This window comes from Carcharhinus amblyrhynchos, chromosome 29, assembly GCF_965287045.1.
Source record: "Carcharhinus amblyrhynchos chromosome 29, sCarAmb.v2.hapA, whole genome shotgun sequence".
Taxonomy (NCBI): domain Eukaryota; kingdom Metazoa; phylum Chordata; class Chondrichthyes; order Carcharhiniformes; family Carcharhinidae; genus Carcharhinus; species Carcharhinus amblyrhynchos.
Window position 1 is genome coordinate 9215449 of NC_137352.1, and position 16105 is coordinate 9231553.

Genomic DNA, 16105 nt, shown 5'->3' on the forward strand with positions numbered 1-16105 from the left:
TTTTTCCCTGCTGCTATTTTTAATTTTCATTTGCCGTCGAAAGGTGACGGGTGCGACAATAGGCTGCTAAGTTCTTAGTGCACTGAAATCCTTTGAAATTGTGAGATCTTGTTGCTGTATTCCCTATTCAGATTATAATCAGCATTGCTGTAGATCTGTACGTTCGCACAACAATGCTCACTCAACAGGGAATTTGAATAGAATCCAGGTTTCAAACCAGCAAATCACTGGCAGCAATGAATCATGTTTTGTGCTTGAATAGCAGTTACACCGGAGTTTGTTTTCATTGTTTCTTGGCTGGATATACATACAAAAGATAGCTCCAGCTTTTGTGCTTTGAGAAATGGACAAGGCAAGCTATGGTTGTGTGTGTTTTTAATGAAATAAAAAGTAAAGTTTATTTATTAGTCACAAGTACATTGATGCTGCAATGAAGTTACTGTGAAATTCCCCTAGTTGCCACATTCCAGCACCTCTTTGGCCCAATGCACCGAACCAGCATGTCTTTCAGACTGTGAGTATAAACGAGACCCGGAGGAAACCCACGCAGACACAGGGAGAATGTGCAGACTCCGCACAGACAGTGATCCAAGCCTGGAATTGAACCTGGGTCCCTGATGCTGTGAGGGAGCAGTGCTAACCATTGTGCCACCGCACTGCCCTTTACATCATTGAGTGGCCCTGTTTAGCCCAGTTAGTAGTTCTTTGACCTCTGGGTCACTAGGTTGAGGTCTCAGGACTTGGGCTGTAAATCTAGGTTCCCTGACAAAGTCAACTCGCTCCATCAATGGTAACCATACATTTAGACATCCGGGCTCCAATCATGAATAGTTCCTTTCTGAATCTCTTCACTTCACTCCCCTGCATTAAGACAATGGTTTTTAAGTTTTAAGTTTACTTACAAGTGTCACAAGTCAGCTTACATTAACACTGCAATGAAGTTACTGTGAAAATGCTCTAGTTGCCACACTCGGGTGTCTGTTTGAGTACACTGAGGGAGAATTTAGCATGGCCAATGCACACTTTTGCACAAAAGCACACTTCTGGAGTATGGGAGGAAACAAGAGCACCCAGAGGAAACCCACGCAAGCACAGGGAGAACATGCAGACTTCACACAGACAGTGACCCAAGCTGGGAATCAAACTCGGTTCCCTGGCGCTATGAGGCAGCAGTGCTAATTGCTGTTTAGAGCCTACCTCTTATTTGGTTGCCGATCCAAACATCTTTTTTGGCTTCTTGTTTCTTTCTGTAGGGAGTTTATGATTTCTATTCTATGATTTCTGTCTGATTTCTCTCTGTGAAGGACCAACAGACATTTAACTGGGTTAATTGGCTTTATAAAATTTATTCTCTTGCAGGATGCGGGCGTTGCTGACATGCTCAGCATTTGTTGCCCATCTCCAATTGTCTTTGAATTGAGTGGTTCGCTTGGCCACTTCGGAGGGCAGTTAAGAGTCAACCACATTGCTGTGGGCCTGGAGTCACATTTAGGCCAGACAATGCAAGATTTCCTTCCCTAAAGGGACATCAGTGAACCAGATGGGTTTTTAATATGACTTGGTGATAGAATCATAGAATCCCTATAGTGCAGAAGAAGGCCATTCAGCCCATTGTGCCTGCACCAACTGTCTCTGAAAGAGTACCTTACCCAGGCCCTTTCTCCCACCCTATCCCCATAACCTCACACATTTCCCATGGTTAATCTATCTAACCTACACATCTTAGGACATGAAGAGGCAATTTAGCAAGGCCAATCCATCTAACCTGCACAGCTTTGGACTGTGGGAGGAAACCCACGCAGACATGGGGAGAATGTGAAAACTCTACACAGACAGTCACCCAATGCCGGAATTGAACGCAGGGTTCCAGGCACTGCGAGACAGCAGTGCTAACCACTGTGCCATCGTGCCACCCTTCAGAGTTACATGGTCACCATTACTGGGACCGGCTTTATTCATTGAATTTGAATTCTGCCACCTGTCATGATGAGATTCGAACCCATGTCCCAGAGGATTAATCTGGGCCTCTGGATTACAACTCCAGTGACATTATCACTATTCACCCGTCACCCCTGAACTATAACGATGTAAGTTGTTATTGGGTGCTGTATTGATAGAGCAGTTGTCCTTTAGGTGAGACACTGAGTGAGGTGCGGCCTACTGTTTCCAGTAGATACTGTCAGTCTTACTGCCCAGCTGATTCAGATTAACAGAACTCATGGTAGGCTGTCAAGAAATGGAAATTCTCTCCGGATTTTGTCTAATGTTCTCACCCACACTCAACAACAATGGCATGATAACACAGTGGTTAGCTGCTAATCTGTAAACCGTGTGCTGTTATATGCTCTGTCTGAGGCCAGAACTCTCCATTCTCCTGATGAAGGGAGAAACCCCGAAAGCTTGTGAGTTTACTATCAAATAAATCAGTTGGACTTAAACCTGGTGTTGTCAGATTTCTTACTGTGGTCACACTGCTAAGGACAAGGGTTCGATTCCTGGCTTGGGTAACTGTCTGTGCAGGAGTTTACACGTTCTCCCTGTGTCTGTGTGGGCTTCCTCCGGTGCTCCCTCATGTCCGAAAGACATGCTGGTTAGGTGAATTGACCCAAACAGCCGCCGGACTGTGGCAACTCTTGGAACATCACAGTAACTTCATTGCAGTGTTAATGTAAACCTTACTTGTGACTAATAAATAAACTTTAAACTTTTAAAATTTACATTTAGATAGCACCTATTTGGAGTAAAACAACCCAAGTGCTTCATAGGTGCATAAATCGGACAACAATGTGACACCGAAGCAAAGGAGGAAACGTTATGATATTTGACCAAATACCGAGACAAAGAGGTAGTATTTGTGGGTGGGAAGGGAGATGAATTCTTCCCTTCACTAACATTGTCAAAAGCAGCTGAACTGACCTTTTACCCCAGTGCTGCTTGTGGGGTCAGGCTGTGCATAAAGTGGCAGCTACACTTACCTACTCATCCTTTAATTCATTGATACACTTTTCTCCATTTCAGAGAGACTTTGAATGGCTTCTTCTTGTCACTGTGATAGTTCAGTGTTGAACATCAGTCAGCTCAGTTCATGGTGTATTGTAATGTGGATGGGGGATCTGGGCAGCCGTCTTTGTTGAAGAACAATGTGGCTCCTTGTAGGAAACTCACCAAACAAGCCCAGTCCGAGGCCAGTTGCAGCCCCACTCACCAACACCCCAATCCATCCTTCAATTTTAGAAAATATCTCCTTCACCAGATGCATTTCCTCTTGTGCAGGATGTCTTGAAGTCAGTCAAAGTGCTGGGCAGAGAAATCACCACCTCTAAAAGTGACAGACTGTCAGGAGCATAGGAATTAGGGGCAGTATTAAACAAATTCAGCTCTTCGAGCCTGCTCCGCCACTCAATCAGATCATGGCTAATGTCTCCCCACCAGTTCCCCATACCCTTTTAACGCGTTTTTTTCATCAGAAATATATCTATCTCCTTGAAACTATTTAACCACTGAGCTATGGGTCAACAAGTTCCACAAATTCACCACTCTCCTACCAGAAGGATGTGGAGGCTTTGGAGAGGGTACAGAAAAGATTTACCAGGATGTTGCCTGGTATGGAGGGCATTAGCTATGAGGAGAGGCTGGAGAAACCTAACAGAAGTCTACATGGTTATGAGGGGCATGGACAGAATGGATAGTCAGAAGTTTTTTCCCAGGGTGGAAGATGAATTACTAGGGGGCATAAGTTTAAGGTGCAAGGGGCAAGGTTCAAAGTAGACATTTACAGGGCAAGTTTTTTACACAGAGGGTGGTGGGAGCCTGGAACTCGCTGCCGGGGGAGATAGTGGAAGCAGATACGATAGTGACTTTTAAGGGGATCTGGACAAATACATGAATAGGGATAGGAATAGAGGGATATGGTCTCCAGAAGGGTAAGGTGTTCACACGGGCAGTGTGGTCAGTTTCTGTGCTGTAATTGTCTTTGTTCTCTGTACTTAGAAGTAGTTCCTCCTCAACTCAGTTTGAAATCTACTGCCTCACAACCTATACCTGTGATCTCTTGTTCTAGATCAGAGGGGAAACATTTGGTCTACGTTTACATTTTGGTCTACGTTCAACCCTTTTTAGCATTTATATACCTCAATCAGATCCCCTCTCATTCCTTCTAAATTCCAACAAGTGTAAGCCCAAACTTTTCAATCTCTCCTCATGCGTCAACCCCTTTCATCCCCAGAGTCAATCTGGTGAACCTCCCCTGAACTGCCTCCAATGGCACTGCTTCCTCCCTCAAATAAGGAGATCAAAACTGGACACAATTCTCCAGATGTGGTCTCACCAACACCCCAATACAATGGCAAGACCACTTCTCTACTCTTATACTTCACATTTTCTTGCCCCTCTGTAGTGCCAGGAATCTCATTCTTCTTACGAAGGGCCTGTTACAGTAAGATATTTTTAATAAGCGAGCAAAATTCTCCCGGCAACATTTTCAAGTCAAGTGCTTAATGCAGAAATCGAGAGAACACAGCAAACCTTTGAAAGCCCACAGATAACCTGTTTATCTGTGAAGGCCTGACATCCCACTAGAGGTTAAAAAAAAGTAGAAAAGTTTATTTATTAGTGTCATAAGTAAGGCTTACATTAACACTGTAATGAGGTTATTATGAAATTCCCTGAGTCATCACACTCCGGCACCTGTTCGGGTGCGCTGAGGGAGAATTTAGCACGGCCAATGCACCTAACCAGCACGTCTTACAGAATATGGGAGGAAACCAGAGCACTCGGAGGAAATCCATGCAGACACGGGGAGAACATGCAAACTCCACACAGACAGTGACCCAAGCTGGGAATCGAACCTGGGTCCCTGGCGCTGTGAGGCAGCAATAAGAAGTCTCACAACACGAGGTTAAAGTCCAACAGGTTTATTTGGTACCACAAGCCACAAGCTTTTGGAGCACTGTCCCTTCATCAGGTGAGCGGGAGTTCTGTTCACAAACAAGGCATATATAGAAATAATGGTTGGAATGCGAGTCTTTACAGATAATCGAGTCTTAAAGGTACGCACAATGTGAGTGGAGAGAGGATTAAGCACAGGTTAAAGAGATGTGTATTGTCTCCAGCCAGGACAATTAGTGAGATTTTGCAAGCCCAGGCAAGTTGTGGGGGTTACTGATAATGTGACTTGAACCCAAAATCCTGGCTGAAGCCATCCTCATGTGGGCGGAACTTGGCTATCAGTCTCTGCTCAGCGACTCTGTATTGCCATGTGTCGTGAAGGCTGCCTTGGAGAAGGCTTACCTGAAGATCAGAGACTGAATGCCCGTGACCGCTGAAGTGTTCCCCAACAGGAAGAGAACAATCTTGCCTGGTGATTGCCGAGCGGTGTTCATTCATCCATTGCTGTAGCGTTTGCATGGTCTCCCCAGTGTACCATGGCTCAGGACATCCTTTCCTGCAGCGTATCAGGTAGACAATGTTGGCCAAATTGCAAGAGTACCGTGTACCTGGTAGATGATGTTTTCACGTGAAATGATGGCATCTGCATCGATGATCCATCACATCTTGCAGAGGTTGCCATGGCAGGGTTGTGTGGTGTTGTGGTCACTGTTCTCCTGAAGGCTGGGTAGTTTGCTGTCTGAGGTTGTGCAGTTGTTTGAAGGCAAGAAGCTGGGGTGTGGGAATGGCCTTGGCGAGATGTTCGTCTTCATCAATGACATATTGAAGGCTCCAGAGAAGATGTCGTAGCTTCTCCACTCCAGGGAAGTACTGGACAATGAAGGGTACTCTGTCCGCCGTGTCTCGTGCTTGTCTTCTGAGGAGGTTGGTGCAGTTTTTGCTGCGGTGCGTCGGAATTGTCGATCGATGAGTTGAGCGCCATATCCTGTTCTTATGAGGGCATCTTTCAGCATCTGGAGCTGTCTGTTGCAATCCTACTCATTTGAACAGATCCTGTGTATACGGAGGGTTTGTCCATAGGGGACGGCTTCTTTAATATATTTAGGGTGGAAGTGGAGAATTGGAGCATCGTGAGGTTATCCGTCGGCTTGCGGTACAGTGAAGTGCTGAGATGACCATTTTTGATGGAGATGCGTGTGTCCAAGAATGCAACTGATTCCGGAGAGTAGTCCATGGTGAGTCTGATGGCGGGATGGAACTTGTTGGTGTCATCATATAGTTGTTTCAGTGATTGCTCACCATGAGTCCAAAGGAAGAAAATGTCATTGATGTATCTAGTGTCATTAATAGCATCGGCTGAAGGTCCTGCGCAGTGAAGACATCTTGTTCAAACCTGTGCGTGAAGATGTTGGCATATTGAGATGCAAATTTGGTCCCCAAGGCTGTACAATGTGTCTGGATGAAGAAATGGTTGCTGAAGATGAAGACATTGTGGTGCAGGATGAAGCAGATGAATTGTAAAATTGCATCTGGAAATTGGCAGTTGTCGGCATTGAGAACTGAGGCAGTTGTAGCAATGCCGTCATCGTGGAGGATGCTGGCGTAGAGTGCTGAGACACCCATTGTGACGAGGAGTGCTTCTGGTTCAACTGCTCCGTGTGTGCTGAGTTTCTGTAGGAAGTCCCTGGTGTCATGACAAAAGCTGGGGGTTCTTGCTACAATAGGTTTCAGGATGCCCTCGACTTAACTGGAAAGGTTCTCACACAGGGTCCCATTGCCTGATATTGTTGTGAGGCAGCGGTGCTAACCACTTGCCATTCTTAAGTAGAGGAACAAAGGAATTAGGAGCAGAAATAGGCACGTTCATCTCTTCAAATCTGCTCCGCCATTCAATCAGACCATGACTGATACCTCTCTGGTCCCGATATCCCCTTATCCCTTTTTTTTAAATCAAAAATATATCTATTGCCTTCTTGAAACCATTTAATGATTCAGACTCCACTGTGCTATGGGACAGCGAGTTCCACAAATTCACCACCCTCTGTGAGAAACAGTTCCTCCTCATCTCGGTTTTAAATCTACCGGTTCTCAATCTATATCTGTGACCTCCTGTCCGCGATTGCCCCACAGGAGGAAGCGCCTGGTCTATGTTTACTTTGTGCAGCTAGCGCACTGTAAAGTTTTGCACGTGAGCTCAGCCCACGTATGGACCCATCCAGATATAGAGTGGCTTACTGGACCGTGTTAAATCAGGACCTTTCTCCCCTCGGTTACTTCCAGCTGACATAGCAACAGCCTGTACAGCTGCAGTGTTTCCCCGAGGTCTGCCCGTAGAGAACAGCTGATTACCAATGCAAATATAATCTCTTTCTGAGATGAGAAAAGAGTGCATGTCTGACTGCCGCATGTGAGAGTGGTATTGTTTAACCACCAGCGAATATTGAAGACCCGCTTTCGTACGTAGCAACGTCGATGGAAATCATCATTTTTTCCCCTTTTATTGAAATGCCATCTTTGCCCCGATCTTCACCTCCCTTCTGTCTGTCTTATCCATGGCACAGAGCGAGAGAGGTGAACGTCGCGGGGAATGATCTTCAGATCTGAAACATGCCGATAATTCCCCTCCCCCTCCCCACACGCTTGCCAAGAGTGCGCACTCTCTGTGGTAAAATAGAACGCAATTTCCAGTCCCATTATCTTCAAAATAACTGAGCATATTATGAGAAAAATTGTTTTTGTTCCTGCTGCCCAGTCAGAGTTAGAGCTCGGAAAATGATCTGCTGACAGATGTTAACTCTTTGAAGGACGTCAGCCTCGATTTTAACCTCTCGCCCAAATTTGCCGTCTCCCGAACCTTGCTCGGCTGTCGATATGTTTGCAACAGTGACCCTCTCTTACCTGCGTGAATCGAAGCAGCAACTTACTCTTCCCATTGGTGCAAGATTAGAGCTATACATCACCCCGCCCCCCCCCCCCCCCCCGCAGAGGGATGAGAGTAGGGAAGGGGAGGAACATGGAAAGGTCCATTGACCTCGGGCGGGATTTTATAGTTTTGGGACGAGTGAGGCCATAAGACTGAGACTACACTCGCTCTACTCTGCTTTTACCAGATGTCCACTGTCATTGTTATAGCTCGCTTCCTTTCCTTTCTCTCTCCCTCCTTCCTTCACTGCATTCAATTCTTTTCTTCCCTATCTCCCCCCCTTCCCTTCCTAGCTCCTTCCCTCCTGTCCTCCCTTCTCTCCCTCTTTTGCTCCCTCCCTAACGCCTTTCTTTCTGCCCTTCCTCCCTCCCTTCCTCCCCTTTTCTCTCCCTTCCTTCCCTCCCTTCTTTCCTTCTTTTTTTCCTCCTTTCCCTCTCTCCCTTCGTTCCTCCTTTCCTTTCTTCCTCCCTCCTTTCCTCCATTCTGTCCCTCCCTCATTCCCTTCCTCCCTCCCTCCTTTCTTTTCTCCCTCCCTTCCTTCCCAACATCCCTCCCTCCCTCCTTTCCTCCATTCTGTCCCTCCCTCATTCCCTTCCTCCCTCCCTCCTTTCTTTTCTCCCTCCCTTCCTTCCCAACATCCCTCCCTCCCTCCCTCCTTTCCTCCATTCTGTCCCTCCCTCCTTCCTTCCTTCCATCCCTTTCTCTCTTTCTCCTTCTTCCACCTCCCCCCCAATCTTTCCTTTTCTTTCCTTTCATGACTTTTCCTCTCCTATAGCGCTCCGACTGTTCTGTCCAAGTTGACCTATGATGCGGAGATGCCGGCGTTGGTCTGGGGTGGGCACAGTAAGAAGTCTCACAACACCAGGTTAAAGTCCAACAGGTTTATTTGGTCGCACAAGACACTAGCTTTCGGAGCACTGCTCCTTCGTCAGGTGAGTCCACTTAGGTGCTCCAAAAGCTAGAGGCATTCGCTACCAAATAAACCTATTGGACTTTAACCTGGTGTTGTGAGACTTCTTACCGAGTTGACCTAACCCAGGACAAATCAGAGATTGAGCCCGAGAGTTAACCGCTCGGGGGAAAGGCTCCATGTTAAGCAGCGAGCGTACCCACTCAAACACCAGTCGGGAAGGCCAGCCCACCGAGGTGTTTGGAAACTCAGTGCTTCTGGACTGTCCGACTGTATTTTCGCTGCTCACACACACATTTCGAAAGGATTTATTTGACGTCGAGGTGGCAGGAACAGGTGTGCCGGTAGACCAGGTAGCTGTAATTTCAGCATCAAAAGATGCCGAACAGCGCCCCCTTGAGGATCTCATATCAATGTCACTAAAAAACCAAACCAGCATTTCCCCTGTCTGTCAAACTATGAAATGCAATTAATAGCGAATTACTACCCTTCCCCGTTCCAGAAATATTACACATCAATGTTTCTTTGACTTCTTAAGACTTCATTATACATGTTGACAAAGGACATGTGTAGCTATAATTATGTGATGCGAGTAAGCTACTGTTAATCTGCCTATCTAGCTGATAAAAGCTTTAAATTGCCCATGCTAATTTAAATCATTGATAGTTCTGATTCGATCTCCTGGGGTATTAATAACCCCACGGATCCTCAGGATGTTCCATTGTCCTGGCACAGTTGCCAGCCTCCATTTTATAGCTTTCCCTTTCCAACTCACCCCGTTATCTGCTTTCTAACTGACCTCAATGTTCTTGAAAGAACAGCACGAGGGAGGACAGACAAATGTGTGCAAAGTTTATTTATTAGTGTGACAAGTAAGGCTTACATTAACACTGCAATGAAGTTACTGTGGAAATTCCCTAGTTGCCACACTCTGGCGCCTGTTCGGATACACTGCGGGCGAATTTCGCATGGCCAGTGCACCCTAACCAGCACATCTGGTTAGGGAGGAAACTGGAACACCCGGGGGAAACCCACACAGACACAGGGAGAATGTGCAAACTCCACAAGGCAGTGACCCGAGCTGGGAATCAAACCCACATCCCTGGTGCTGTGAGGCAGCAGTGCTAACCACTGTGCCACTGTGCCATCCTGAGGAGAGAAAATGCAGCTCAGTGGTCCCGTGCAGCTCAACTGATACACACACCTGACCACATCTGACTATTTGTTTGTGACAAGTCAATGAGCCAAAAATCTGACATCCAGAAATTGTCCCATCCCACTGGTTTTCAATCTGGGTTTGTGTGTGATCAGCACTTTGAGAGAACTGGGCTTACCTTCTGGGTGGCACAGTGGTTAGCACCGCTCCCTCACAGTTCCTGGGACCCAGGTTCAATTCTGGCCTTGGGTGACTATCTGAGTTGAGTTTGCACATTCTCCCCATGTCTGCATGGGATTCCTCAGGGTGCCCCAGTTTCCTCCTACACTCCAAAGATGTGCAGGTGAGGTGGATTGGCCATGATAAATTGTCCCTTAGTGTCCAAAGATGTGCAGGTGAGGTGGATTGGCCATGATAAATTGTCCCTTAGTGTCCAAAGATGTGCAGATTAGGTGGATTGGCCATGATAAATTGTCCCTTAGTGTCCAAAGATGTGCAGATTAGGTGGATTGGCCATGATAAATGGCCCCTTAGTATTCAAAGATTTGCAGGTTAGGTGGATTGGCCAAGATATATTGTCTGTTAGTGTTCAAAGATGCACAGGTTAGGTGGATTAGCCATGATAAATTGTTCCTTAGTGTGCAAAGATGCACAGACTAGGTGGATTGGCCATGATATGTTGTCCCTTGGTGTCCAAAGATGTGCAAGTTAGATGGATTAGACGTGGTAAAGGTGCAGGGGTATGGGGTTAGGATGGGTTAGAGGGCCTGAGGAAGATACTCTGCAGGAGATTTGGTGCATTCACAATGGGCCGAATGGCCTCCTTCTGCACTGTAGGCATTCTGTGGTTCTTTAACCTGCTCAACATGGCATCCTTGCTACAAAGTCTCTTACCTCCTTTATATTTTTGAAAATAAAAAGTGCAGGAGGAGAGCAATGTCCTTGGTGGCTCCCAACGCTGGCAATGTTTAAAGCTTTGTTTATAACGATTCCCAGAGGCTGTCTAATGAGGAGCTCGGATTCTGCCTGTGAAATGTTTTCCTTCTCCAAAGCTACGATTCCCTTTTGTTTACCTGAGACACATTATTGCTAGCAGATTTTGGAACAAAATGTCTCAGTTTTGTGGCCCAACCCTGGAGTCCCGCAACAATTCTGTGATTTTTTCTGGAGAAAGTTCGTGACTTAACGTTTAAACGCAACTGTTGGAAAATGAGGAAACTGGAAAGAAAGCAATATTAAGACGCAGCATTAATAAATAGCCTCCTGCCATAGCCCTGGGGTCAACGGCATCCTACAAATAGCGGGAAGGGTTATTTTGGTATGGTTAGGTGAGAAATGAGTTTTAGCAAATACATTATTGAATTAATTAAACTGGGAGATCCCGTTAGTCTGTGAAAGAGTATAGTGTACTCCAGAAGCAATTTGTATTGAATTAATATATTTAATCAAATCACATTGGTGTAATTTATTCAAAGGATTTATTTATTGAGAAACTATAGTATTCACAGTTCTCTCTGGCACCAGACATTCCTCCATTACTTATATTTAAATGCACTATATTTGATACTCACATAAGCAGTCAGTAGTGATAATATTCAATGTAGAAGGGGAAGGGCAGTATTTTGGTACAGTGATTGGCATTGTTGCCTCACAGCTCCAGAAACCTTATCCTGAGACTATTATCTCTTGTCCTAGAATGTCCCACAAGAGGAAGCATCTGCTCCGCATCTACTTTATCCATACCTTTTATCATCTTGCATACCTCAATTTGATCTCCCCTCATTCTTCTAAGTTCCAGAGAGTATCGGCATAAACTGTTCAATCTCTTTTCATACGACAAACCCCACATCTCTGGAATCAATCCAGCTGCCTCCACTACACCTTTCCTCAAATCAGGGGACTAAAGCTGTGCTGATATTGATGTTCACGGACACAAGCAAAACCTTTCTTAAAATGGCCTTGCATGGGAGTTTCAGCAGGTTGGGGAAGTCTCTAAGCAAAGACTCCCTCGCTGATGAAAGAGTTACTGCAATAAACCCGAGCGAGATCTTACCTGTCCTTCGCTGTGATTAATATTCTGAAGTCCAGCTTGAAATCCAAGTTCCGAGCTAATGAGACCTCCATTCTGTTTTCTCTCTGTCAGGTTTTGTGCTGCAGTACTCAGTTGATAACAGTGAAGAATGGAAGGACGTCTTCATCAACCCCACTGAACGTTCCTTCAAGTTGGACCACCTCAAGTGTGGCACTTGGTACAAGGTGAAACTCGCTGCCAAGAACAGTGTTGGAGCTGGGCGCATTAGCGAGATTATTGAGGCCAAGACTCATGGCAGAGGTAAGTCAGGATGAAAGGATAATCTTTTTGGGTGCAAAGTGAGGAGGTGAAACTAATATTGTATCTTCTAGAATGGAAACAAATGCTAACTGACTTCAGGCAATTTATCCTGCTCTATCGATAATGATTAGAACCATAGAAACCCAATAGTGCTGAAGAAGGACATTCAGCCCATTGAATCTGTGCTGACTCTTCGAAAGAGCATCCAGCCAAGCCTTCCCCTCTGCCCTATCCTCATAATCCCTTGTATTTACCATGGCTAATCCCCTTAACCTACACATCTTTGAAAACTAGGGGGACATTTATCATGGTCAATCCACCTAACTGCACATCTTGGGACACTAAGAGACAATTTACCATGGCCAGCCTACCTAACCTACACATCTTAAGACACTAAGGGACAATTTACCATAGCCAATTCACCTAACCCACACATCTTTGAACACTAAGGAACAATCTAGCATGGCCAATCCATCTAAACTGCACATCTTGAGCCTCAAAGAGACAACTGAGCAGGGCCAAACTCGCACATCTTTGGAGTGTGGCACCCAGCCAGACATGGGGACAATGTGCAAACTCCACACAGACAGTCACCCAGGGTTGGAATTGAACCCGGGTCCCTGCTGCTGTGATACAGCATTGCTAACTACCATTTTAGAGGGCAGTTGCAAGTCAACCACATTGCAGTGGCTCTGGAATCACATGTAGGCCAGACCAGGGAAGACTTCCTAAAGGGTGTTAGTGAACCAGATGGGTTTTTTGTGACAATCAACAATGGTTTCATGGTCATCAATGGATTCTTAATTCCAAGTGTTTTTTTTACTGAATTCAAATTCCACCCCCTGCCATGGTGGGATTTGAACTGAGGTCCTCAGAGCATTGACTTGAGTTTCTGGATTAATAGTCTAAATATTATACCACTTGACCATCACCTCCGCTGAGGTCACTTCCCCATGGTACTTCTCTGCTAGGGCTCCAGTGCACTCTCTCTGGGCCTTGACAATCTTCCTAACCTGCAAAGCCCAGAACTGATAACCTTACTCCAGCTGTGGCCTGACCAGCGACTGGTAAAGGTTCAGCAGAGCGTCCAGGCTTTTGCGCCCTAGGCCTGTTTGTAACGCTGACAGCTTAGTCAATTTGCCCACCCATCTTCTGGACTGCAGCGGTTTAGGAAGACGGTTCACCACCAGCTTTTCAGGGGCATTTAGGGATGGGCAATAAATGCTGGGCCGAGCCAGTGACACCCACATCGCATGAATGAAAAATAAATCTTCAGAGCAGTGAGTTTGTGACCCCTCAGGTCTGTCCACACTTTTAAAGTTCTATCTTTTTCGGGGAGGTGATAGCCCAGTGGTATTATCGCTAGACGATTAATCCAGAAAACCCGATAATGTTCTGAGGACCCGGGGTCAAATCCCACCACAGCAGATGGTGAAATTTGAATTCAATAAAAAATGTCTGGAATTAATAATTTACTGGTGACCACGAACAATGGTCGGAAAAGCCCATTTGGTTCACTAGTGTTCTTTAGGGAAGGAAATCTGCTGTCCTTACCTGGTCTGGCCTACATGTGATTCCATAGCCACGGCAATGTGGTTGACTCTCAACTGCCCCTCTGAAATGGCCATGCAAGCCATTCAGGTCAGGGGCAACTAGAGATGGGCAACAAGTGCAGACCAGCTAGCGATGTCCATGCCCCCTGTATAAATAAAAAAATTTTGTTTGTAGCCCCAATTTACTAGAATATGTTCGCTGCTTATGATACATACTCCTGGTTGCGAATGAGGGGCAAAATTGCTTAGGGTATAAAATAGATCTCCCCCAGATCAAAATATTTGTTTTCTGTACCTCGAAGACAGCATTGCAATATTAGAAATGACAGTTGTTAGTGAGCATTTTGCTCAAACCCTCCCAGTGGCCTCTGGCACAGACTGAGAAAGGCCACGGTGAGTTTGGTGCATTTCGAGCTCAGTGTCTGCAAGTGATGATGTTGTACTCCTGGTTCACTCTGATTCAGGTCCCAGTGCTGAGGCTGAAATCCGGCTCTTATTACATCCGTGTTTGGATGGATGGAGACTGCCGACCAGGGAAACACAGCTGCCTCCACATTTGGGAACCATCTGTTTTGATGTTCAAAACTGGGAATAGGGAAACACACAAACATACAAATTGGGAGCAGGAGTAGGCTACTCGGTCCCTTGAGCCTGCTCTGCCATTCAATAGGATCATGGCTGATCTGACTGTAACACAACCCCACATTCTTGCCTACCTCCGATAAACTTTCATCCACCCAGTATATCAAGAATCTATCTCGCTCTGTCCTAAAAATATTCAAAGACTCTGCTTTTGAGGAAGAGAATTCCAAAGACTCACGACCTTCTAAAAGAAAAAAAAATTCTTGTCATCTCTGTCTTAAATTAGTGACCCTTTATTTTTAAATAGTGCCCCCGAGTTCTAGATTTTCTGACAAGAGGAAACATCATCTCCACATCCACCTTCTCAATACCACTCAGGATCTTAAAGGTTTTGATCAAGTCACCTCTTACTTTTAGAATCATAGAATCCCAACAGTGCAGAAGGAGGCCATTCAGCCCATCGAGTCTGCATCAACCACAACCCCATCCAGATCCTATTCCCATAACCCCATGTATTTACCCTGCTATTCCCCTGATACTAGGGTCAACTAAGCATAGCCAATCCACCTAACCCGCACACCTTTGGACTGTGGAAGGAAACCGGAGCATCCAGAGGAAACCCACGCAGACGTGGAGAGAATGTGCAAACTCTACACACGACAATGCAGAATCGCTGAGCAAAAACTGATAGCCAAGTCCTGCACACATGAGGACGGCCTTAACCGGATCATGTCACACTATCTGTAACCCCCCACGACTTGCCTGGGCTTGCAAAATTTCACTAACTGTCCTGGCTGGAGACAATACACTCTCCTTAAGTGTGCTTAACTCTCTCTCCACTCACATTGTCTGTAACTTTAAGACCTGATTACCTGTAAAGACTCGCATTCCAACCATTATTGAATCTATGCCCTGTTTGTGAACAGAACTCCCACTCACCTGATGAAGGAGCAGCGCTCTGAAAGCTTGTGGCTTGTGCTACCAAATAAACCTGTTGGATTTTATCCTGGTGTTGTGAGACTTCTTACTGTGCAAACTCCACATAGAGAGTGACCCAAGGCCGGAACTGAACCCGGGACCCTGGCATTGTGAGGCAGGAGTGTTAACCACTGTGCCACCATGCCAACCACTTCTAAACTCTAGCGATACAAATCTAACCTCGTCACCTTTTCTCATAATGGAACCTGCCCATTCCTGGTATTAGCCTAGCAAACCTTTTCTAAAATGCTCCATATTCATTTACATATTTCCTTATATAAGGAGACCAATACTATACACAAAACTCCAATGTGGTCTCACCAATGTACAACTGAAGCGTAACCTCCCTACTTTTGTAATCAATCCCCCTCGTAATAAATTATAATCTATTGGCTTTCCGAATTACTTGCTGCACCTATACACCAGCCTTTTGTGATTCATACACTCAGACACCCAGATCCCTCTGCACGTCAGAGCTCTGCAATCTCTCACCATTTAGATAATAAGCTGGCTTTTTATTCTTCCTGCCAAAGTGGACAGTTTCAAATTAGCTATACAGGAGATATAAAGAAAAAAGACAATTCAGTGGGCAGAATTCTTGGGCCATCGCACCCAGCAGTCACTGCAGGCAACAATGGAGAATTCGGCACTCAGCTAAATTTCCGTTCACTGCAGTGGGACCAGAGAATCCTGCCGGCATGAATGACCAGAGAATTCCGACCAATATTGCAGCAAAGGAAATTTGGCATGTCAGCTACAACTCTCACCAACTTTTACAGATACA

At 45.7% G+C, this 16105-nt stretch overlaps 1 protein-coding gene across 2 annotated transcripts in view; it reads left to right on the plus strand.

Annotated features, from left to right (window-relative positions):
• dscaml1 (Down syndrome cell adhesion molecule like 1) overlaps nucleotides 1-16105 on the plus strand; it is a 605093-nt gene that overhangs the window by 552821 nt on the left and 36167 nt on the right. For both annotated transcript variants that reach the window (XM_080214516.1, XM_080214517.1), the window contains exon 25: nucleotides 12020-12208. In XM_080214516.1, the coding sequence (XP_080070642.1) occupies nucleotides 12020-12208 (189 nt within the window). The remainder of the gene's footprint in view (nucleotides 1-12019; nucleotides 12209-16105) is intronic.